This window comes from Amphiura filiformis, chromosome 8, assembly GCF_039555335.1.
Source record: "Amphiura filiformis chromosome 8, Afil_fr2py, whole genome shotgun sequence".
Classification (NCBI taxonomy): domain Eukaryota; kingdom Metazoa; phylum Echinodermata; class Ophiuroidea; order Amphilepidida; family Amphiuridae; genus Amphiura; species Amphiura filiformis.
Genome location: NC_092635.1, coordinates 41,700,200 through 41,725,191, shown reverse-complemented (window position 1 = coordinate 41,725,191; position 24,992 = coordinate 41,700,200). Strand labels below are relative to the sequence as shown.

Here is a 24,992-nt window from a genome sequence, read left to right as displayed (position 1 = left end):
TAATTGTTTGCTTTTATTACTTTGTTTGGATAGTAAGGTTATGTCTTCCATGGATTTCAACTGGGAGAGTACAATGTAATCTTTGAATTAGTATATACGACACACAATTTTCTTCATTATGTTAAAATTAATAGTACAGTTTATGATTTATTGTCTATGTTTAGCAGAATTTAATTGTACTACAAAAGACTTTTAAATTTGATATCCATCTTAATGTTGGCCATACAATTCAACATAAAAGTCCCAAGTTGTGAGATATTTTCCCAAAATATCAAGAGCTATCTAAAGAACCACTTAACCAATATTAGGCTTGTTTGTACTCATTTTAATGCATTTTTCATGCTGAATCCAAATATGTTCATAAAATGTACAATTTTGAAATTTTTGAATATTTAAAGAAATTTTGAACCTCATTGTCTGCAGTCGACACCGACGTGCAGAGGACCTACACCCGATACATGAAGCTGATTACATGTTATTGCAATTTATAATATAAAATCCTTTGAAATTGAACCGAATATTAAAAAAAAAAATTCTACATGAATTAAATCTTCTCCTTCTTGATCTATACCTATATCCCAATGAATATTCTAAACACTACTTAAGGATCATGAAGATTTACAATCTATCAAGAAAACGATCCAACGGAGGCACCGATTCGCTCAGTCCTTTGCGTTTCCTTGTTTCTACGACAACCATTCCGGCCATGGATGTAGGGTCCAGCGGGTCACCTGGTAAATGTTGCCAATGGTCAAATACACACTGTGGAAATGCTTTACCACCAGTGCCAAGTCGTAGTTCTTGGGTGAAACCTGTACGGAAGAAGAAAATGAAGGATATTGACTGATTAATCCTCTGCACAAAGAAGTTGGTATTATCACAAAAGAGTTTTTAAAAAGTGAAGCAATTGGGAGTATTGGGCTATTCCATTTAAAATCCCCACTACCCCTATATTTCCAATATCTTCCACAGGGGGAGTATAAATTTCAAATCGAATGAGCACATTAGGCAGCTCCATTTTGAAACTTTCTCCCTCAATGGAAGATTCAGGTTGATCTTTCTCAGAGGGTGTATGAAATTCAAACGGAGCTGCTCATTCCATTTGAAATTCATATTCCCCCTGTAGCAGATATTTCAAAAATCTTCCACAGGAGTAGTGGGGATTTTACATGGAATAGCCCATTTCATGATTCTAACATCCTCAGTTATGAAATTTCAGTTTATTCCGATTTGCTTTAAATGCATGAATGTAATGTATAGGCACATAGGCCACTGTGTTGTAATAAGTACACATTTGACAGTATTTTTGCCAATTAAGTGAATGAATCTGCAAGAATTTTTTTGCACACAACTTACATTACGTTGCGAAAGGTTTCCGATGGTATAAAAATCTGAATCATTTTTTAGACAAGCAGGTGGGGGGAGAGGCTGTGGATCATGAAATGCCCCTTAAAAGGAAATCTTATTAAAATTATTTTAAAAATTCCCCAAAAGAACAACAAATTTAGATACACTTTTGCAAAAGTGCCTGTTTATAGTGTTTGTGCTTATTGGATAATCTTGGAAACTTGGAAGTATTACGTTTGTGAAGTTTTGGCTTGAACTTCTGCTCACACATTATGCACTATATAACAGAACATGTGCATCAAGAGCTGGTCACAAACGATACCAATGTCTGGCTCCTCAGAATGACATTTTTGAAGATTGTCCAATCTTATTTTTATTACCACTTTGATGAAATACAATCAATGAATGTTTCTGGTATGTATGCATTGGGTTCCTGATGCAACATGTTGTAAAGGATTCTGGGAAGGGTAAGATACCTTCTCTAGTATAAAGTCAAATAGGATGAACTTACCAAATGACTCATTGACAGGAAGATAGGCCTTGACAATGAACATAGGAGTCCCTGGTGTCTTAACTTCCTCAAAGACATGTCCTCGTCTCTTGTTCAAGACACCGTACACACCACCGACGGCTGATTCAGGACACTGAAAGATCAAAGAGCAAAATGTGTTACTGTTTAACTCTCTCCATGTGGGTGTCGTGACTGTCGTCTGCAGATGACATGCTCCAAATTTTCTTTAAAAATTCAACAATTTCAGAATTTTAAATTTTCATGACCATATTTGGAATCAGCATGAAAAATGCATTAAAATGAGTACAAACAAGTCTAGTATTTGGTCAGGGGTTCTTAAGATAGCTCTTGATATTGTGAGCAAATATCTCAAAAGTTGGGCTTTTTATGTTGAAGCCTGTGGTCCAGTACTCAGAGCATTAATATTAAATTTCCACTTTACACTTGGTAACTGTACAGGATACAGTGCAAAAGGCAACCAGTGCATATAGACAACCACCTTTATACTAGTGGATATTCATACGTAGTGGTAGATAAAATGATTAAAGAGTTTAACTTCAACACTACACTATTTTTAGCGCTCACCTGGAGCGTTTTCACTAGTTGAAACTAGCGTCTTCAGCAGATGGTGATGCTGTGATGATATCTTGTCTACAATCGGGATATCTCTCACTGATGACGTCATATGATTGACAGGATGACGTCATAGTATGTTACGCTGTAGCGCCGCCCCCCCTGGGCATCAGCAAGTTATCCCAGATGGGGTTTATCCCAGATGGGGTATAACTTGCTGATGCCCAGGGGGGGCGGCGCTACATCGTAACATCCTATGACGTCATCCTGTCAATCATATGACGTCATCAGTGAGTGAAAACGCTCCAGGACGCTGAGTGAAAACGCTAAAAATAGTGTAGTGTTGAAGTTAAACTCTTTAATCACCTTTATACTGTTGGTGCTCTTACAGGTGGTTTGTTTTGATCCAGATCAGTGTAGACTTGTGCAACACCCTATGATCTAAAACTGCATTAAATAGTTTACTCTGAACACCCACAAGGCATTTGCATTCTACACAGGGGCAACCACCACAGGATACTTAATATTAATCCGCATCATTCCAAAATCAAGATTGATGTGGGTTTCCACATGGCATTTGAAAGGAACTGTAGCATGTAATAAAGTGCAAATCATGCAACATATAATTGAGGTATGCTTTTTGTGTTGCAGTGAAAGTCACACACTTTTCAGAATCATGTTAGCATCACGTTGGAGAAAGAGCATTTACTATAATATAACTTGTGTTTCTTTTTGAAACACAAATTCTGTTATTTTACATGATTTTATTTGCAAAACTAGCAACAGTATATTCTTACCTGTATTTCTACCAGATAGACTGGTTCCATGACACGTGGTTGAGCTGTGAGAACACTAGCCAATACAGCGCGCCTAGCTGCTGGGATGATCTGACCTCCCTTGCGATGCATTGGATCACGGTGTATCATCATATCTGTGATGTTGAAGCGTACACCACGCATGCTCTCTTCGCACAAAACACTCTGTATTCAAAATGATACCATTAAGAATTGAATGAATAATGGTGCACGTTTATTCCCAACATTTAAGTTGGTTTTGGTTTTGCATTTTATATTGTGAATTTCAAAAAATCTAAATGATTTGATATCAAAAGGACATTCCTCGCTTTCAGAATGCTATTTGATGTGCTCTCAGGTCCCACAAAAAATACTGTGCAAAAAATTAATGTCGCTGACTGATCCGACAGAACATAGATTTGACGATATTTTTGCCAGGCGAATGTATATGTAAGAAATTTTTTGCACACAAACATTATTTAGCCAAAGGTTTCCAATGGTGTAAATCTCAACTTTTCTTTTTGAAAAGTGGGGATGAGGATGAAATGCCCTATACTTTGATCAGCTCGTAATCGGGCGGAATTTTAACATCATGCGGATTAATATCAATATATTTTATTTTGAGAATTGTCTTGTGACACCTCGCCAGAAAAAAATCACAAATTATTAATTCAAGTCCTAAACTTGTCTACTTTCATTAACATGCACATTTTAGATCTTCCAGATGAACAAATATAACTCTTAACGTGGATCTACTTTTTCGGCGTAGTGGCAAAAGCCTAACAATTCCCGCCGATTACGAGTTGATCAAAGTATAGGCAATGAAAAAAAAAACCTGTTCCACGGACGGATGGGTTGGTTGGTCTGGGCTTTTGCAAACAACCTTACTCACCTCCTTTGTAGCCCAGTGGAACCCAGCCACCACACTGTCTTTCATGTCCATAATTCCCTGTACACCTTTCGTGGAATCAAACAGTAGGTTGGGACCATTGACGTCAGGACCAAAACACCAAATCTTTTGTGCTTCTCTATAATCGTAATCATAGGTTCCTTCAAGATGTAAAGCGCGCTCCTTGCGGTCTTGTCGTGGGTTGACATCACCCTACGATAGAAATGATAAAATAATGACTTTATTTGATATGTGAATTCAAAGTTGATTAGAGAAATGATTGTAGATAACTGATGGTAGCTATTTCCAGGGTTCCTGCGGTTCTTGAAAGTCCTTGAAAGTCTTTGAATTTGAAAACACCTTTTCAAGGCCTAGAAAGTCCTGGAAATTTGCACAAGGTCCTTGAAAATTGGAATTTTACCTAAAGTATAATTTTGACAAAATTTGGGGAATGGAGAGGAGCAATCACTTTCATATGAATTTCTCCATAGTCAGAGCCCCAAGAATACAAAAAATGAGTTAGGTTACCTTGAAAGAACTATTTTTAAAACCTATGTATATTGATAGTCTGGAACCTCAGGATTATGAATTCAGAGGTCGTATTTTTCTCCAGGATTGCAAAAAAATAGATATTGCGTAATAAGGATGACGTCATCAAATTTTGGTGAAAAAAGTGCAAAATTTATTTAAAAAATATTCTTGCCTGTGTGGATATATTAATTACCCCTCCTTCTATTTCTGTTAAGGTAGAAGCTGTATTATATTTAGATATTGTGTTAGGGAGCTTTTAAATTTATTTTTCACATTGACGTGTGTACTAAATATTATTTTTGATTGCGATTTTCTCAATATGCCGTTTTTTCACTTCTCGTGGCTATAAATATTGGCTATTTTCTCTGATAAACATATATTTTAATCAATTTTTAAATCTTTCAAACTATTTTCATTATACACTAGGATGTTCTTAGTAAGAAAAAAATATGTTTGATTTCAAAACATATATTTGTATAACGCTATCTATGTACAAAATATGATGACGCTCATCAAATTTTGGATAAAAAATACAAAATTTACCAAAAAAAGATCTTGCCTGTTTGGATACATTAAATACCCCTACTTCCATTTCTTTTAAGTTAGAAGCAGTATTATATTCAGATATTGTGTTAGGGAACTTTTAATTTGATTTTTTACATTGACGTGTGTACTAAATATAATTTTTGATTGCGATTTTCTCAATAAACCGTTTTATCACTTTTACATTGCTATAGATATTGGCTATTTTCTCTGATAAACATAATTTTTTATATATTAACCTTTAAATATTTATAAATATATATTAAGACTATTTTCATATGCATTTGGATGCTCTTAGTAACAAAAAATATGTTTGATTCCAAAATACATATTTGTATAACATCTATGGGACAAAATATGATGACGTCATCAAATCTGACTCCACATGTAAAAAATATCGAAATAGTTTTTATTGTTTTCTATGATGACGAGCATCGTTACCTTTGATTTCAACTCGTGTAAAAACCGCACACTCAATTTCTTTACGGTTTATGAGCGACAGAAACTATTGATATGCATTGCTGTCTGTATGAAAATTCAACTACAAGCGAAGTTTTCTTGCATTATATGACTTTTGAGCTTCACAAGACTTGTCTACTTTTTGTTTTTCTTGTAATGCAGCGTGGTTAAAATGTTTATCTACATAAATTTGAAACTTTGATGTATAATTTGAGGTACTGTATATATCATAAATAGGTTTAATTTCATGCATGATAAGAAAGACTCTGTTGGACTTATTTCTGTAACCTAGATTTCTCAACAGCAGTTTCTGTTGCAGTTGTTTCACCACTTATTCTGTCTGTAGTTTCATATCTGACACTACTCATCATCCTTATCCTGCAGAATGCAATCAGCTGCAACACGTATGCCTTTATCAGGGCTACCTGACTGTACATGCATACACCTTACACCGTTATTTGCACATTTACAATTTTTCGTGCACTTTGACACCCGCATGGCTTATGTTTTATTGCGATTTGGAGTTTGGGGTCTTTCAGCATTATGATTGGGACAGGTTTGCCATTGACAATCTTCCGTCCAGCGTTCGCAAATGCATCTTCTGTAGGGGGCAAGGGGGAAATAATAATAATATGAAAATTTATAACGCGCAAGTATCCGTCAGAGCCGCTCACTGCGCAATAGCCGGAATATGACCACAAAGGGGAACATGATGAACAGAGCAAATACAGAAAATGTCTCAAGTCCACTTTTTTCTTTTGCAAACAGAGGGGCTTGCAAATCATCCAAACTATAAGAGAAGCCATGATATCGCCCATAGAGCGCGAAGAGGAATTGCTGCCCTTATCACTTCTTCTTCCAGCTCCATATATCACCATCTTCACCATAGTTACCTTATGCTGTGAAGGCATTGCATCTACCACTAAATTACTCAGAAACCAGAAGGTCGGTAAACATTTAAAATGAAGCACACATGACAGTTGACAAATCCAAGTATTTATCCCTTCTAATCTTCGTTGAATCTGATTTTTCTTTCAAATGAGCAGACCGTCGTCTATTTCAGTACATATTTTTCAACAATTAAGCCGTATTCGGTTTTGCATGGTGGGCATGTATGTGAATTCGCAACTTTCATTGACATATGATTTGATAGCAAACATACAGGCCTTCGTTATGTACCAATATGGGCATTGGCATGAATGGCGGTGTTTCACAATACTGTCATGATGTCAAATTGTATTCAGAGGTAATATTCGGTTACCGAAATTTACCTACGAATACTTCCTTTTATTGTTGACATCTCAGAAATATTTAAACACAGGCTATTGAAACTTGGTATAAATAAAGAGTGTATTACCCTGCACCTATTCCTTAACTGTTGTTTACTATTCTCTCACTTTGTGGAAATGACACAGCTTTTAACATGTATTCGGAGGTAATGCATATTTTTTACCAAACCTAACTTTGTGCCATTTAGAATTTCTGGCAGCTAAACACAATAATAAAGATGTCCGAATACAATGCATTTCAGTATTGGACATATCAAAGCTTGTATCAATTGAGCATTTATTAGTGATTTCCATTTTTTAAAGATATATCTAGTTCTATGAAAAATTGTATTCGTAGGTAATGTAAAAAAATACCACTCAAAAAATGATCACAAAAATTCATAATTATGTACAAATATGTGCAAAATTGAACAGGCAATCTTTGAATACACACCTTTCAGGAAATCAATTTAGATTCAATCCAATGACTTCTTTTCATAACTGATTTAGATGTTTTAAAAATACCTTAAGAAATATTTTGAAAAAATGGGTAAAAATAGCATGTTTTGGGGTCTCTGTGTCTAAAATTTTCACAGAAGGGGGTCTTATTATATATGGCGCGAAGCGTATGATCAAGGCGAATAAACACAATATAAAAAAACGAATGTCAATTGATTAATACTTTTAAGTTATGGCCCTGAACATGCCGTGTACACTTTTCGTTGGATTCGACCATATGTACATCAGTCAAATAAGACACATAGGCGATGTGTACTGGGTTTTCTGGAATTCGACCATTAAAGCAGTTACAGCCTTCAGTGATTCATCTGCCTGCATGACTACATCACTGGCCTTGTGTGTGTCCTCTGTTTTCAATGCTGCCATAAGTTCTTGTATATGGAGGGATATTCCAGAAAGGCACTCAGCATCCATTCCTTCACCCTGAAAACACTACTCAAATGATTCCCAGTATGATTCAAACATAGCATCTGCCACTAAAGGGTGTGCTCGCAGCATTAGGTATAGTAATCTTTCCCTGCCATTATTTTACTTGCTGTTCCTCTTAAACATGTTTTCGATTCTACCAATATGTCTTCAATTCCTGTTGACTTCATTAGGTGAAGCTCCCCTGAAATTTGATGCAATATGACCATGGCCTATTTTGCTGTGTTACCTAGGTAGTGAAACATGCAAGATGGTGCAATCCTATCCTTATTTGAATTGATTTATCAAAACGAACATTTTGACACCTCTTTTGGCAAAATCGAGCACGTTGATGTTTTTGACCACCATGAAGCCAAAAACGTGACATTTGACCTTTTCGGTTATAACGATATGTCCTATATAGGTCAAACTATACAGTTTCTGAATCTTTGTGACTAGAGATATGGTTTGTAACACAATTAGAGCAAGTTTGAAATTTGACCCTGTGTAAAGTTCGATGACCGTTTCCCGCCAAAAGCTACACCGGTTCAATTGCTATCAGGCATTTTTGTATAACCCATGATATCAACTACCTATGGTAAAAGTGCAACTTTGCCCCACCCCCAAGTAGTACCGTCCAACCCCGAGCTCACACACTATTTGGATGGGAACAGAGATATGGGTATTTGTGATAACGCTGGGGATTCATTAATGTAATATGCAAAATATCACCAAGCTCAATCGTGTTGAACATTAAGCTGTTAAACGTCATAATGCAAGAAAAATGCATTTGAAGTTTCAATTTTATACAGGCAGCAATGCATGTATATATTTTGTTTTGCTCAGAAATCGTACATCATGGCCAGGTGAGGTTCCTATTTGAGTTTAAATTACATTAATTGATGTCAGCTATCGTTTTCAGTAACAAAAATGATTTTGATATTTTTCACATGCGGAGTCAAACTTGATGACGTCATCATATTTTGTTCGATAGACGTTATACAAATATATATTTTGGAATCAAACATATTTTTTTCTTACTAAGAACATCCAAGTGTATAGGAAAATAGTTTAAAAGATTTAACAATTGGTTAAAATATATGTTTATCACAGAAAATAGCCAATATTTATAGCCCCCAAAAAGTGAAAAAACTGCATATTGAGAAAATCGCAATCAAAAATTATATTTAGTACACACGTCAATGTAAAAAATAAAATTAAAAGCTTTCTAACACAATATCTAAATATAATACAGCTTTTAACTTAACAGAAATGGAAGAAGAAGTATTTCATGTATCTATACAGGTAAGAATATTTTTTTTATTTTTTTTGCATTTTTTCACAAAAATTTGATGACGTCATCATTATTGTGCAATATCTATTTTTTTGCAATCCTGGAGAAAAATACGACCTCTGAATTCATAATCCTGAGGTTCCAGACTATCAATATACATTGGTTGTAAAAAAAGTTCTTTCAAGGTAACCTAACTCCAGTTTTAGAGCCCTTTTTTAATGCTGGGGCTCTGACTACCAATGCAATTTTGTTCAGTGAAATTGTATAGTAAATTCACTGGGCATTTATCAATTTTCTCTGACCACCATCTGCTGTTCAATACACACAAAGCAATGCAAACAACATTTCTATTGTTCGATACGAAATTCCGCACACACAGCGTTACTGGATCGGAAAACAGTTAGAAATTGTGGATCACACTTTGTTTTTTCGTCATAGCCCCCAATAATTTATTTTATGACATTTAAAACAACAGTAAAAACATACACATTTTCAGTTTTCTGTACATATAATATTGTGTATATATCTACATTAGCAAGGTTGTTTTGATCGGAGGAAGCCGAGTCCCGTGGCCGAGTTTGTAAGCAATTTGGGCACCCATGCAAACGCTATGGAAATTGCTGATATTACGCCGCTTCGTATTGGTTAATATTTTGAGATTTACAATTCGACGGTGCTTTATTTTAACCAATCAGAAAGAATTTTATATGAGCATTTTCCTAAGATTGTCAGTAAAATGATTGACCTTGCGTCCAAAATAAATAATACACGCCGGAGTATTTACACACAGAGGAGGCCAGTCACCATGGACTAAAAATGATCACGCCACAGGAAATTTGGCAAAACTTGGGAACAGAAAAAATTAAATGACGGCGGATTTTTACAAGATATAAATATAAATTTTATACTACAAGATCGGTGACAAACTAAGCTTCAACAAACCTTTTTCGTCCATGAAAAAAGACCTTTCCATTCAGAAGAACGGACTAAAAACCATGCGAAATTGGCCATTTTTCAAGGTTTTTCAAGCCTTTTCTAACCCGAAAACAAGTCGCGCTGAAGATGAAGCTTGAGTGAACACGACAAATTCATATGCATGGAGAGCTGGATCATGAATTTTGTGTTGTGATAAGTCCTTGGACCTTGAAAATCCTTGAAAAGTCCTTGAATTTTAAAGGCTTCACGGTGCAGGAACCCTGTTCCCTATCCCCCTGCCATTTGGATTTTGATATTCCCAAAAATTAGCTTCCTGAAATTCAGCTTGAAACAGAAGTAGGAGAAGCTGAAAACCAAAATTTGTGTGAATTGAGAATAAAACATGTGTAGGCCTCTGTATTCATGTTACATATTCAGGTTTTTGCATAGGTACTCTGGTTTTCACCCTGTATTCTATAATTAGACTGTCTTCTTATATTTCTGTTCTGTCTTAAAGTTTGTTCAGCTTGAAATTGGCAAAAAGTGTTTTATAGGGATGATTCAATAGTTTGTCAAAGTGGTCCATTCTGATGTGACACATTTATTTGTACTATTTCATGCCACTTAGAAATGAGAAAAATGCTATATATTTTCAAAGGATTAATGAACTGATTAACAACAAGTTAGTTAATGAGTGCAATGATTATTAAAGTGACATCCAGAGATCAAGAATTGGATCTTCAGTGTCCCCAGGGACTAGGAGCTTTGTGCAAGCAAGGAAGCTGAATTCGGATTCAGACACCATGCTTTACATAATGACGCTAGCACACGACATTATGACAAATGAATGGACATATCAAGAAAGAATTGCTTGACCTATTTCATTGTATTTCATAAAAGTTTGCATGATCAATGATCATGATGATAAATGATTCTTGAACAGATGACATAAAAATCAAACAAAAATTAACAATACCTTTTCTATTTCTTCAGCTAACCCATCTGGCAATGGTGATGCATTCATGTATATCCTGTTTTTCTTATTAGCTGTTTTGGCTAAGCAGTCACGGTCAGATGAAGCCCCTACTGTCTCCCTGTACGACACAACTGGGTTGGATTTCTGGAAGAAAAGAAATGAAATACATCAAAATTACAGTGGAGATACAGAGGAGAGGCAAAGTTTTGAGAAAAGGAAAGTTCATGGTAAAAGAAGCTAATTTTTTATCAAATGCTCTCTGGCCCGGCTCTCTGGTCGGGACAACATTTTCCCAGGGTTGCGATGTTTGTTGTGTTATATTGCAATGCTAATTATAATCTTCATGGCATCATCACACTACAAATTGATGTTAGCCCTCAAAGACTTTTTGTATACAAGAGCACCAATGGCGCTGTGGCTCTACGCTTTTTTGTGGGAAAGCAATTGTTCTTGGAGTCGAATGCGCAACAGGTTGGTAGCTTTATGGAAAGGATGGGTAGGTCGGTCAATTTTTTAAACCTTCAGTTTGAAAAAATTCCCCTAAATATTCAATACGGTCCTTGAAACTCGATCGCGGGGTCAATCTTCCTCCGCCACATTATTATTTTTTGCCGCATTATTTTTTGCAGCATTACTATTAGTTGCAAAATCTGAAAATAATTCATTATTGTGCAAATTACTACTGAACCAGCAAGAATAATTTGTTCTGCAAAATTTTAAAATCCCTTTTTTTAGTATTTGAAGCTTTCAACAACTATAGAAAGCCTTGGCAACTATTAGAATTCATCTAAATTGACCTCAGACGACCCGAAATGACCTCCCAAAAATTTGGCTCTAAATGGTGACCTCAGATGACCCCGAAATGACCTTCCAAAAATTTGACTTCAAACGTTGACTGTACCCACCAAGTTTCATGCCCATATGACAGTTTTTAGTAATTTGACCTCAGGTGACCCCTGGCTGACTTGAAATGAGCTTCCAAAATTTGACTCTAAATGTTGACTGTACGCACCAAGTTTCATGCACATACAACATTTTTTAGTAATTTGACCTCAGATGACCCCTGGATGACCCCAAAATACCCTTCCAAAAATTTGGTTCTAAATGTTGACTGTACCCACCAAGTTTCATGCCCATACGACAGTTTTGCTAATTTGACTTCAGATGACCCCTGGATGACCTCTGGTGACCGTGACCCACTAACCAATACAAACTTGTTCTGTGCGACCCCACAAAATTAGGCTCCAAATGTTGGCCGTACCCACCAATGCCCATATGACATTTTTAGCAATTTTACCTCAGATGACCCCTGGGTGACACCGGTTGACCCTGAAATGACCTTCTAAAAATTTGACTCCCAAATGTTGACTGTACCCACCAAGTTTCATGCCCATATGACAGTTTTTGCTAATTTGACCTCAGGTGACCTTGACCCACTAACCAATACAAACTTGTTCTGCCTGGGGTCAAGATGCACCCACCAAGTTCGAGGAACATGCGACCTCACAAAATTTGGCTCCAAATGTTGACTGTATCCAGTTTCATGTTCATACAACAGTTTTTTAGTAATATGACCTCAGGTGACCCCAAAATGACCTTCCCAAAATTTTGATTCCAAATGTTGACTGTACCCTCCAAGTTTCATGTCCATACGACAGTTTTTAGTAATTTGACCTCGGATGACCCCTGCTGACCCCAAAATGACCTTCCCAAAATTTGACTCCAAATGTTGACTGTACCCACCAAGTTTCATGCCCATACGACAATTTTTAGTAATTTGACCTCAGGTGACCCCGGATGACCTCAAAATGACCTTCCCAAAATTTGACTCCAAAGGTTGACTGTACCCACCTAGTTTCATGCCCATACAATTTTTAGTATCTTCCCAAAATTTGACTTTAAATGTTGACTGTACCCACCAAGTTTCATGCCCATACGAGTTTTTAGTAATTTGACCTCAGATGACCCCTGGGTGACCCGGATGACCTTCCCAAAATTTGACTCCAAATGTTGACTGTACCCACAGTTTCATGCCCCTACAACAGTTTTTGCAAATTTGACCTCAGATGACCCCTGGATGACCTCAGGTGACCTTGACCCACTAACCAATACAAACTTATGCTGGGGTCAAGATGCACCTAGAACCAGGGATCTATACGATGATTTTGTTTTTGGGTGGATCACCGCATAGGCATTTTACACATAAAATACACGTAACCCACACACAACGCAATTGAATAACAGACCGGCAGTGCCGCTGGTTAATACCAGTTGTTCTCATTTATGTAATCAGCAATTGGAGCCTACAAAATGTGGTGCATTTATAGTGTACGGTACTAACATGTGATATCGGGAATTGACACAAATTTTACGGTAAAAAAATCAGTCATACCCTGAAAGGATAAAATTCGAATTGAGAAAATATTGTATGTGTGACTTGTTGTACTAAAGATGCATCCACCCACCAAGTCATGCGGCGGATGACATGATCGAGCCGGCAACTCGTGAAACCGCCCGGCCGTATGGCATTTTCCATGTACTCGGTTAGTTTTGTGGGGTTCATTATCGAACCCCAACGGTTTTAGCTTGTAATTATATTATTTATCATCATAGGCCTATTTGTTTGTGCTCTTTCAAGCGTTTTAAAATTTCAAAATAATCCCATTCAATTACACGGTTGACGATGAAAATTTACTGAATTTAGGGACTGCACGTCATACACCACCTGCACCAAGTTAGAGGAACATGCTTCCCCTACTATGCTAGTCTGAGCTGAGGTGCTCTGACGATATACTCTGACGATAACACTCCGATCGCCATGCAATCTATAGGTATGCCAGGTGAATTCAAATTTGCCATCAAACTGCATCATTTTATATATCAAATTAAAGCCCTTGAGTAAAGAAAGCCAACACTGAAAACCTTTTTGTCATAGCACTTTCCGTAGCAAAGTTACATCTTGTCAAAGATTGACTTTCATCAAAAAGATTCTGCTAGCAAAATTCCCCAAAACAGCATTACGGGGTGTTTCTAGATCTTAGTCTCATGACGATAGCACCTTTTTTAATGGAACTGCTATCAAAATCTCTCTGAAATTCCATGGGCGAGTCTCTCATCACAAAAAAAAATCATATATGTGGGTCAAGTGAAGTATAGACAACATATTTATGAAGGTTTCCTTCTTAAAAAGCTTCTTTTTAATTTCAATGTAAATTTGTATTGCTGGTTTAGGCCATTTTGACTGACTAACAAATGTGTTAACTGAGGTTTCCCTGTGATACCTACAATCTAAGTTTTGTAGGCCAGTGGGACAACGGAATCACTACGTGAACGAGCTACTACTACACTAGTCTCTGAGAAAAGAGGCAGACTCTACAAACAAACAGATTCTAGTGAATTAAATAGTGATGATCAGTTGTAGCAACTACAAATTTTGAAAGTTTGTCAGGGGGTTAAACCCCCACCATTTATATTTCCCCCACACTTTTTAGACAGACACCCTTTTATCAAAAATTGAACCCCCACCCTTATGCAGTGTTTGTGACCAAAGCTTACAGCATTACTTTATCAAATTCGAAGACTGAACATCGGCGCTATCACCGCTTTCATACAGTCACTTCGGGTCCATTTTATTACTATCTGCGCCATCAATCCATTTCAGAATCCGAATTGATGCAGAATTTATCCTCATCTATCAAACACTCATGATTTTCTTATTCATCTGAAACATTTGCGACATATTTATGATATTAAATGTTGGCAAAACTGCATCACTGCAACTGCATCGAAAAGATACGACTTTTGTTTATCATAAACACATGGGCAAATAATAAAGGGCTGAGATACCTGTGAGATCCTGAATACTATACTCTCTACACGGCCGCTGTGGTTCGGATCGCTCCACTTCTAGTGTGAGCGAGCGGGCCAAAGCGGCTGATGTAGAGACTGAAAATTATATTCATTCCAGCCTGATTCATTCATAAAACTCACGGCGCGTCGATTCTACTACGGGTGACGTCGTATGAATTGAAAACATCAGCAAATAAATTTTGACATTTTCTTTCCAGATTTATGAAGAAAATATGAATGTTTTTCAACAGATCATCAAATTACTTTATTATATATTTTTTTTCAATTGGTAGCGTTACCCACACGCTTTATAATTATATATTGCTCCCACGCTTTTTAGAAACCCACCCTTTATTCCGCAAAATTGTAATTTTTACAGATTTTCAGAATTCCCAACCCACGCTGTAGAAAGCGTGCCAGACAAACAATGATAATGAAAAGCCAGATGTGACCTTCGCTGTCGAGACGTTGTTTTCAGGGTTGTCAAACCCAGTGGGACAACGGAATCACTACGTGAACGAGCTACTACTACACTAGTCTCTGAGAAAAGAGGCAGACTCTACAAACAAACAGATTCTAGTGAATTAAATAGTGATGATCAGTTGTAGCAACTACAAATTTCGAAAGTTTGTCAGGGGTTAAACCCCACCATTTATATTTCCCCACACTTTTAGACAGACACCCTTTTTATCAAAAATTGAACCCCCACCCTTATGCAGTGTTTGTGACCAAAGCTTACAGCATTACTTTATCAAATTCGGAAGACTGAACATCGGCGCTATCACCGTTTCATACAGTCACTTCCGGGTCCATTTTATTACTATCTGCGCCATCAATCCATTTCAGAATCCGAATTGATGCAGAATTTATCCTCATCTATCAAACACTCATGATTTTCTTATTCATCTGAAACATTTGCGACATATTTATGATATTAAATGTTGGCAAAACTGCATCACTGCAACTGCATCGAAAAGATACGACTTTTGTTTATCATAAACACATGGGCAAATAATAAAGGGCTGAGATACCTGTGAGATCCTGAATACTATACTCTCTACACGGCCGCTGTGGTTGGATCGCTCCACTTCTAGTGTGAGCGAAGGGCCAAAGCGGCTGATGTAGAGACTGAAAATTATATTCATTCCAGCCTGATTCATTCATAAAACTCACGGCGCGTCGATTCTACTACGGGTGACGTCGTATGAATTGAAAACATCAGCAAATAAATTTTTGACATTTTCTTTCCAGATTTATGAAGAAAATATGAATGTTTCAACAGATCATCAAATTACTTTATTATATATTTTTTTTTTCAATTGGTAGCGTTACCCACACGCTTTATAATTATATATTGCTCCCACGCTTTTTAGAAACCCACCCTTTATTCCGCAAAATTGTAATTTTTACAGATTTTCAGAATTCCCAACCTACGCTGTAGAAAGCGTGCCAGACAAACAATGATAATGAAAAGCCAGATGTGACCTTCGCTGTCGAGACGTTGTTTTCAGGGTTGTCAAACCCGCGATTTGGTAACCCAATTAGGCGACTTTTGAAGATTTTCCCCGGGACAATTTCCTGCCCCATAGGATACAAAGGGTAAAGAAAAAAAAAATTGGGCGACTTTTCGATTATTTGACCTGCGATTCGGGTCGGGCTAAATTTTGTTGGCAACCCTGGTTATTTAGCGTTAATTTAACTAAATTACTACGCCGCTGGTCTCTATAAAATAAGTGTTGTCCCATGGTAACAAAACTCCCGAGAACTCAATAAACAATCTGGACAAAGGAATCATCCAATCACGTTTCTATCCATGTGAGATCACCACAAAAATTCATGATAAAAGGTCACTTTCCCAAAGAAAAATAGTGCAATCCGTCAATTCCCGCCATGATCTCACAACTTAAATTACTCAGACCAAAATAATCTCTAGCGCATACAGGGAACCAAGCAAACCGATAGAAATGACTTGTTTCTCATGACGACTTTTGACTTTTCTCACTTCAAAATAAGTACTTTCCCCACCCCAAATTCACTTCTAAAGGAGTGCAATCGATTGCTAAATAACTAAGCAAACCTTGGAACGTAATTTCAAAGCCAGATATCATAAACAAAAGAAGCCTTAGCATAAAAAGCAAGAACGCAAGTGGCCAAAATATGTAGCAAAAATACAGTCCTCACTGACTGCAATGACTAAGGCTCAGTAGCTACGCTAGAGCCAAAAAACCACATTGAAAAAAAGTCATAATTTTATCAGCTTACTTGAGCTGTTGTAGATTATACTCTTACCTTGATTGGAATGGCAGCGTAGTCTTCCTCCAGATCTTTAAGGCAAACTTCTAGATGAAGTTCACCTGCTCCTGCCACGATGTGCTCACCAGACTCATCAGTAGTGCATTGCACCATAGGGTCGGACTTGGCCAGACGCTCTAGGCCTTTCACCAATTTGGGTAAATCGGCTGAATTCTTGGCTTCCACTGCAACACGCACCACTGGACTCACGGAAAACTTCATCACCTGAAACAAACCAGGCATGTTTGAGATCTGTTTAGTTTTATATCCCTTAAAGACAACATTAATAATTTACTAACAGAATGGTATCATTTTGCTTCCATGCTTTATTTGTACCTCTCTAGAATTTCAGTTCAGCTGCGGTACTGAACGCAATCTTCAAAATGATAAAAATGAGTTCACTTGCATTGGTCTACCAGTCCATAAGGCCAAAAAAACAAAAACAAAGATTGCTTGCTTGTCCTCCACAACTTTTTCAGAATTGGATCGGTTCGTCAGGATTTTTTGACATGACTGTATGCCTCAGTTTAATTAGCTTAATAAATAGCCCAAATAGTTACCACTTCATTTATGTTTTAAAACAGTTTAGAAGTGTGTAGAAACTGTAAAAAAAATTTCAGGATGTCAAAAATGTTGAAAGAAAAAACACCTTTACTGGAATTTCCAAAATTAGGGTCGGTATTCATTTGAACAGTAAAACAAAACAAAAAAACTTTTTTTTTTTTTTTCCAGATTATAATATAGGGTTGGTCGGTGGATGACAAGCAACCAATCTTTTTATTTGGCCAGGGGATCTGACCATTATCAATTTCATGTTATTCGAAAGGATCAATGTAGAAGAACATTTGATTGATCATTCTATTTGATCTGAAGGCCCATTAAACAATACATGTTTTACTTGAATAAGAGAATAATGGTATTAATTTTAGCCACTGTTGTGCATCAATTAGCTTCTATTGTCTCATATAACATGGGCAACATCATATTACAACAAGGCGAAGTAGAAATAGTCTATGGAATATAATGACTGATGTCAAAGTGAGTAGACTCATTGGGCTATTCCATTTAAAACCCATACTACCCCTGTGGAAGATTTAGCTCAAGTATTCCACAGAGGGAGTATAAGTTTCGAATATAATAGACAATTGGATATCTTCCATTTGAAATAGTCACACCAGTTGTGGAAGATATATTTGAAGTCATAATACAGGGGGAGTATAGGTTTCAAAGTGAATCCCTGACCAATTACATTTGAAAACATACTCCCCCTGAGGAAAAAAAAATCAAAATCTTCCACAGGGGTAGAGTGGATATCCACTGGAATATTCCATTTTGCTTAAATTCTTATCGCATAAATAAAACCTTTCTTCCGGTGTATATATATAATAATGAAAGAAGGAGATAAAAAGACTAGTTCGCATCTGAAATTCTGACAACTAGACAGAAAATTCCGTACTGCGCAGGTCGGCAACCAATCATGGTGCACCATTGCCCTGACGATAGACACGATATAGTCTTTTTATCTCTTGTCTTTCAAAATAGTAAACTTACCTTCATGTTGTGTGCTTGTTCATAGGTGGTGATGGTACCAGTCTTGATTAAGAACTGATCAATTCCTGCGAGTCCAACGATGTTGCCACATGGAACTCTACCTATAGGTTCCATATGACGACCCATCATTAAAACAGTCCTGTTTGCAAGGAAAGAGAAAAGTAGAAAGTTTATTAATGTTTTGAAGTTGACTTACTCCTGATTGAACAATATTAAAAGGAAAGATGTCTTATTTATATTTGTCATTCAAATTTGGTATAACTTGTGCATTATTGGGCTGCTTTTGGACATCTCCTCCATACATGATTCACTTGTTTGATTTAAATTGTGATGTTATAGTTTGGTATTTATAATAAATTATGTGAAGTATAAAAAACAATTTATATATCTTGAATAGATTTGTTTTGAATCTTGTAGAATTTCTCAGTAACATCAAAAGATAGATGAGGAAAACATTTATGTATATTTTGAAAATTCAAATCCAAATAATACAAAGTTTTTTTTGAAAACAATTCAAACAAGCTGAGTTTGCATGAAGTCACAACAAAGCAGGGGCGTTGGCAGGGGGCGGGGGTTGTGGTCACCCCCTAAAATCACCAACGGCCAAAAAGGTCCACTTTGCGAGGTAGTAAGTGAATAACAAATGGTTTTTATACTTTTTCAGTCAAAAAAGGTCAAAATTTGCCCATTTACTAATGTATCGAGCGGAAAGGTATGATAAGGTTATTTATGCTTTCTTGGTCAAAAAAGTCCAAACTATTGGGAAAAGGTCCACTTTTTCAAAATCAGCCTCCCCCAATAAATCCTGGCAACGCCCTTGCAACAAAACATAGAATCTGTTCCATCACACATTGGTTTTGACACTGAAACTGTTGATAACCAATGGCGGTGCCGGGACAACTTTTGCGCAAAATTGCTGCAAAAAGTGGAAATTTACATGATTTTGGGAGTTTTGCCTCAAAAGAGGGGGGGGCAAGAAAAATAGGGAGGGGGGAAATACCCACTTGCCCCCCCACCCCATTATGCCACCACTATCAATAACAAATTTCTTTCTGATCCTGCCTCACCTTTGGATTGGTGCAATGTACAAGTCATCTTTCTGGCCAGGGATGTAGTTGGGACCCATGATGCGACACTTCAAACCAGAGCTAACCGCGCCTGAAAACACACGGCCAAATGCGTAGAATCTTCCCTTGGCTGAAGTTGCAGGAACCATCTTGGAAATGTACATCATCAATGGTGCCTCAGGGTCACAATTCTTGATGCCTGTAAAAAGAATTGTTGCCATGTTAAAATGTAAATGAACGTGAAATTTGGCCTGTTTTGATTGATCAATATCCAATCAAACATTAAACATTTTCGTAAAAGGGTAGAAAATGGCAGAAAAACTTGCCAGAAACAGATATATAAAAACAAATATATGGTCGAATAAAGGGTATAAAACATTTGAAAAACTTTTTTTAGTTGTTGCAAATCATAACATACTTTTATTTTAGTGTTCACAACAATTTTTGACAACATTCAAAAACTTATTTGTAGTGTTTTTCCATACAAAGGTTTTAAAACACTTTCATGGCCTTTATGTAAACTGACATTTAATGTTATTAAAATCTTTTGACCAAAAAAAAATGTTTGAAAACATTTCTGTGTTTGCTGGGATATGCCCTCCACAAAACAGAATATTTTCATTTGCTTACAATTTTCATGCCTTCATCACATTAAAAGGCTCGATCATCGTGGAATAGGTTGCAACATTTAAATTACTAGCATATTCTTTGGTTTGCCTAAAGTTTGGTAGGGACATCAATGCTTTATCAAAGTCCCACTGCAAGCATGATGACAAACCACCCTTGTATGCTCTGAGCAATTAACTCTATGCACATGATTTGATACTGCGATTGCTGACGATTAAATACACACCTACATCACACCAACCTTTAGGCGAACCAATGTATAGCTAAAAGGGGGGAACTTTAGCTTACCCATGCATACTGGATCATCATTGGGTCCTTCATACAACAGCTCAGCTCTGTACTTCTGAGCTGTGACAGGAGAGGGTAGGTGAATAGTGATCATCTGGAGGAGGGCATCACCAGCTGGCAGCCACTTGCGCATCAGAGTCTGATTACATAACGAGAATAAAATCAAATGTTATTTTCAAAGAAACCTTTAAAAAAGATAGTTTATGTGTAATTCAAAAGGGCATTACTGGTACCATCTTCTAAAACACTGGGTCATTGGCATTTAAATCACAGTAATAATAGATGCATTCATTAAACCACTTAACTCTCTCCACATGGGTGTCGACTGCAGACAACAAGTTTCAAATTTTGTTTTAAAAATTAAAAAAATTCAGAAATGTAAATTTTCATGACCATATTTGGACTTAGCATGAAAAATGCATTAAAATGAGTACAAACAAGCCTAGTATTGATTCAGTGGTTCTTGAGATAGCTCTTAATAATCTGAGAAAATGTTTCAAAACTTTTTAACATTTCATGTTGATGCCTATGGCTAGCATGTAGAGCATTAAATCAGACTAATGCATTCATTTAACCACTTCACAATTCAAATTTGACTTTTACAGACAGTTCTAGTTAAAAAATCTTTTCACTTATGAAAGTTTCATCGCAAAATGTAAAACCCATTTATATCAAATGTGAAATTGATTGTGATCAGTCATGGCCCAATTTGGTTGATCAAATCAGGTCTTAAAGTGGAAGAAGGAAGCATCAGAATTACACCCAGGCCTCTTTGGAATTTAAATCTTACATTAAAATATATGGTACAAGAAAACTATCACATAAAAATGTTCTGCAAGAATCAAGAGACTGGAATCAAATCCAGACTTGGCTGGGAACAAGTTTGCAGTAAACTAATGGAAGATGAAGTTTAAAGGAGTATTTAAGTGATCCTAGCATCCTCTTTTTGTGACATTTTTCAGTAGATATTCACGATAAAGGTTTTTCTCACAAATTTTCTTTGATTTCGAATTTGCGTTTGCGAGTTATGCGTGATTTATGTGTATGACACGTACTGCTCCATAGGCCACTGTTGTAATATTGTTCTGGTATACCAGAACGAAATTCAAATTTGGTGATTTTTTTTTGCTAAACGAATTAATCTGCAAGAAATTTTTGGTACATGAACATTATGTAGCCAGAGGATTCCAGTGGTATAAAAATCTCAACTTTTTTTGAGAAAAATGGGGGGATGAGGCTGTGTATCACGAAATGCCTTTTATTTAAGCAGCAGGGAGAAAAAAAACTCATGGGAAGTGAAACTTTAATATGATCCAACAGTGAACATGTCAACATGGTGAGAGAAACTAAATGGGAAGTGAAACTTTAATATGATAATAATCTTTAGGGGATTGAGTAGAATGCAGAAAACCACCTACAATATTGTTCTTATTAAACATGGGCAGGCCCGTAACCAGGATTTACTTTGGTGGGGGGGCTGATTTTGAAAAAGTGGACTTTAAATTTGGACCTTTTTTGAACAAAAAGGCATAAAAAACCCAATTTTTGGCGCTCAATACGCTCGCAAATGGAACTTTTTGGGTCAAAAAAGGAGACTCTTTGGTCATTTTGGGATGTTACTGGCCTGCACATAGGCAATATCAAAGCACAACCTTGTTACTCAATATGACATGCTCGAAAGCAACTAAGATAACAACGAAATGTGAGAAACAAAATGGGAAGTGAAACTTTAAAATGATGATAATCTTTAGAGGAAGTATAAAATAAAAAATACTGCCTACAATATTGTGCTTATATTAAACATGGGAAATATCGAAACACAGCCTTGTTACTCCACTTCACATGACATGCTGAAAAGTATATTTAACTCCTATTTAATTGACATCAAAATTATGTCATGTATTATGTGTATATGCTTTTGGTTTTATTTGATTGACATCAAAATATATGTGTATGATTTTGGTTTTTATTTCCAAAGTAAGAAAAGATTTTCTAGCGGTAAGCTTTAAAGCAACCTTTATAGACCTGTGTCATTCCCACACTATATACAGTACAGCTCAGTACTGACCCCTGCAAAATGTTCCAAAAATGTTCCACTGGTCATAAGGTTTGTTGTCACCAAGTTTGACTTGAGTCCCGAACTCCTTGCAGATGTCCAGAAAACGCAATTCTAAGATATGGTTCCAGATGACTTTTGACCTGACCCCTGTAAAATGTTCCCATGGTCATGAGGTTTGTTGTCACAAAGATTGAGCCCTACCTGACCTTTGACCTTGGATGACCGTTACGGTTTCATACTCTCCAAATGTCAGGGCTCATTTTCCATGAGTTATAACCCGAACTTTCACCTGGGATGATCTTTACGGTTTTATACTCCCCAAGTGTCAGGGGTCATTAACTGCAGGTTGCAGTCTGGTCGGAGCAACTTTAAATTGGTCTTGACCTTTGACCTTGGCTGACCTCAACAGTTGCATACACTCCAACAAAATTAGCAATAAACATACCTTGAACAGGTGTTTTCCAGTCAGCAGTTGTTCTTCTGGTGTCAGTCTGATGCTGAGTTTTTCTATCAACTTGGCTGTTTCATCATGCTTCAGGTTCATTGTTGCATCATAGATCTGGAATAAAAAAATTGTTAGAAATGATTGCTGTTAAAAATTACATTTTCATTATTAAATTATTGTATAGATGTATAGAAAATGTGTTTTGGAATATTCATAAAAATGTTTTCTCTTCCTTGACATTCATCTAGTCAAATCATTAAGAGGGAGGAGTTGTAGCTTATATTAAGGGTAGATGCGGTATTGTTGGTCAAAGCAGCCAAAAAAATCAATATGTTAATTGTTATTAAAAAATACTGCACTTTGATGTTTTGCAAAAGTTCATTCTACAAATCATATACTTTGAAAACTTGCTTAATTTATTGTTGTTAATGAGTTATGTACATTTTACAAAAGTGTTGTTGTTTCAGCGTTCTTTACAACATAACTCAAGAACCACATGACCTACAAAAGTATTTCTGTGATATTTGAATTCTTCTACATGCTCGCAAAGCAATGCAATTTTTGCCAAAGCTCACTACCATTCGCAAGATGTAGTGAACTACCAAATCGCAACACTTTAAAATAGTGTATTACCTTAACATGTTTACATCACATCATTACTTGAGGAATGTAATGATAGTGCCAACACACAGTTCAACTTTCTAATCATTTTTGCTTTCCTTACTTATGCTGGCTAAGGTATAAAATGCTTAAATATAAAACAAGTCAGATTGATTGATTATCTTGTCATATCCTCAATCTCATTAACTCTCTCCACACAAGTGCAAATGACAAATTTCAATTTTTTTTTAATTCAAAAATTTCGGAATTGTAAATTTTCATAACCATATTTGGAATCAGCATGTAAAATGCATTAAAATGAGTACAATCAAGCCTAGTATTGGTTCAGTGATTCTTAAGATAGCTCTTGATATTTTGAGAAAATATCTCAAAACTTTTTATGTTGAAGCCTATGGCTAGCATGCAGCCCCTTTACCTTAAATATGGGATCCAATACAAACATGTTGAAACCTCTCACGCTGCCTTCTCTTGGTTCCTTGCTCCACTTCTTCTCCACAGGATCATAGAAGTTATCACCCCAAAGACGCTTCATCAATTTGGCTGGTTTGATCTTCAACTTGTCACCATAGATCTCCGCAAACTGTTTGAGAGTGAAAGCCCATCCATGAAGACCAGCTCCAAAGCCAACTGAACCATCAGATGCAGTCACCTATTATAAATGAAAATATTTGAGATGTAAATACCGGTAATGATTTTTTGTCATTAGTTATTATTATCATTGTTGTCATACCAAGCAGGGTTTGAAGAAACATGCACATTTGGCAAAGTTTAATAATTCTACCATTGAATTCCATCTACAAGTATATGTGACACGATCTGGTCCATGGGGGCCAAAGGCGGCAAATTTGAAACTGAGATAAAGGTAAAAATATGGGAGTAAAAAACAATGAAATACATAAGAAAATAGACATCAAAAAACTTCATAACTTTAGAACCAAGTATGCAAGACCTTTGGTATTTTCAGTAAATGATAGCCTATTGTATGTGTAATGTATTAATTACAGTAACTCAATTTTCACAAATGCCTCCTTTGCCCCAATGGACCAGATCGTGTCACATATGTTTCTAAATGAGTTTTGTTTTACCAAAGAGACACAAGGCAGACCTGAGACGAATATACCTATATTTAGGTATTCGTCGGCAGACATCCTCTATTATAGTACTGATAC

General features: G+C 36.4%; 1 protein-coding gene across 1 annotated transcript in view; it reads right to left on the bottom strand.

Moving 5' to 3' along the window:
- Positions 1-542: 542 nt before the first annotated feature.
- The window catches only part of LOC140159053 (elongation factor 2-like), a 28,614-nt gene continuing 4,164 nt past the window's right edge, over positions 543-24,992 (bottom strand). The window contains exons 4-14 of the mRNA XM_072182381.1: positions 24,239-24,472; positions 23,203-23,316; positions 20,699-20,837; positions 19,784-19,982; positions 18,717-18,855; positions 17,163-17,390; positions 11,025-11,168; positions 4,118-4,327; positions 3,229-3,411; positions 1,859-1,991; positions 543-812 (exon numbers count right to left, since the gene is read on the bottom strand). Coding sequence (XP_072038482.1) covers positions 619-812; positions 1,859-1,991; positions 3,229-3,411; positions 4,118-4,327; positions 11,025-11,168; positions 17,163-17,390; positions 18,717-18,855; positions 19,784-19,982; positions 20,699-20,837; positions 23,203-23,316; positions 24,239-24,472 — 1,917 coding nt within the window. The 3' untranslated portion in view covers positions 543-618. The remainder of the gene's footprint in view (positions 813-1,858; positions 1,992-3,228; positions 3,412-4,117; positions 4,328-11,024; positions 11,169-17,162; positions 17,391-18,716; positions 18,856-19,783; positions 19,983-20,698; positions 20,838-23,202; positions 23,317-24,238; positions 24,473-24,992) is intronic.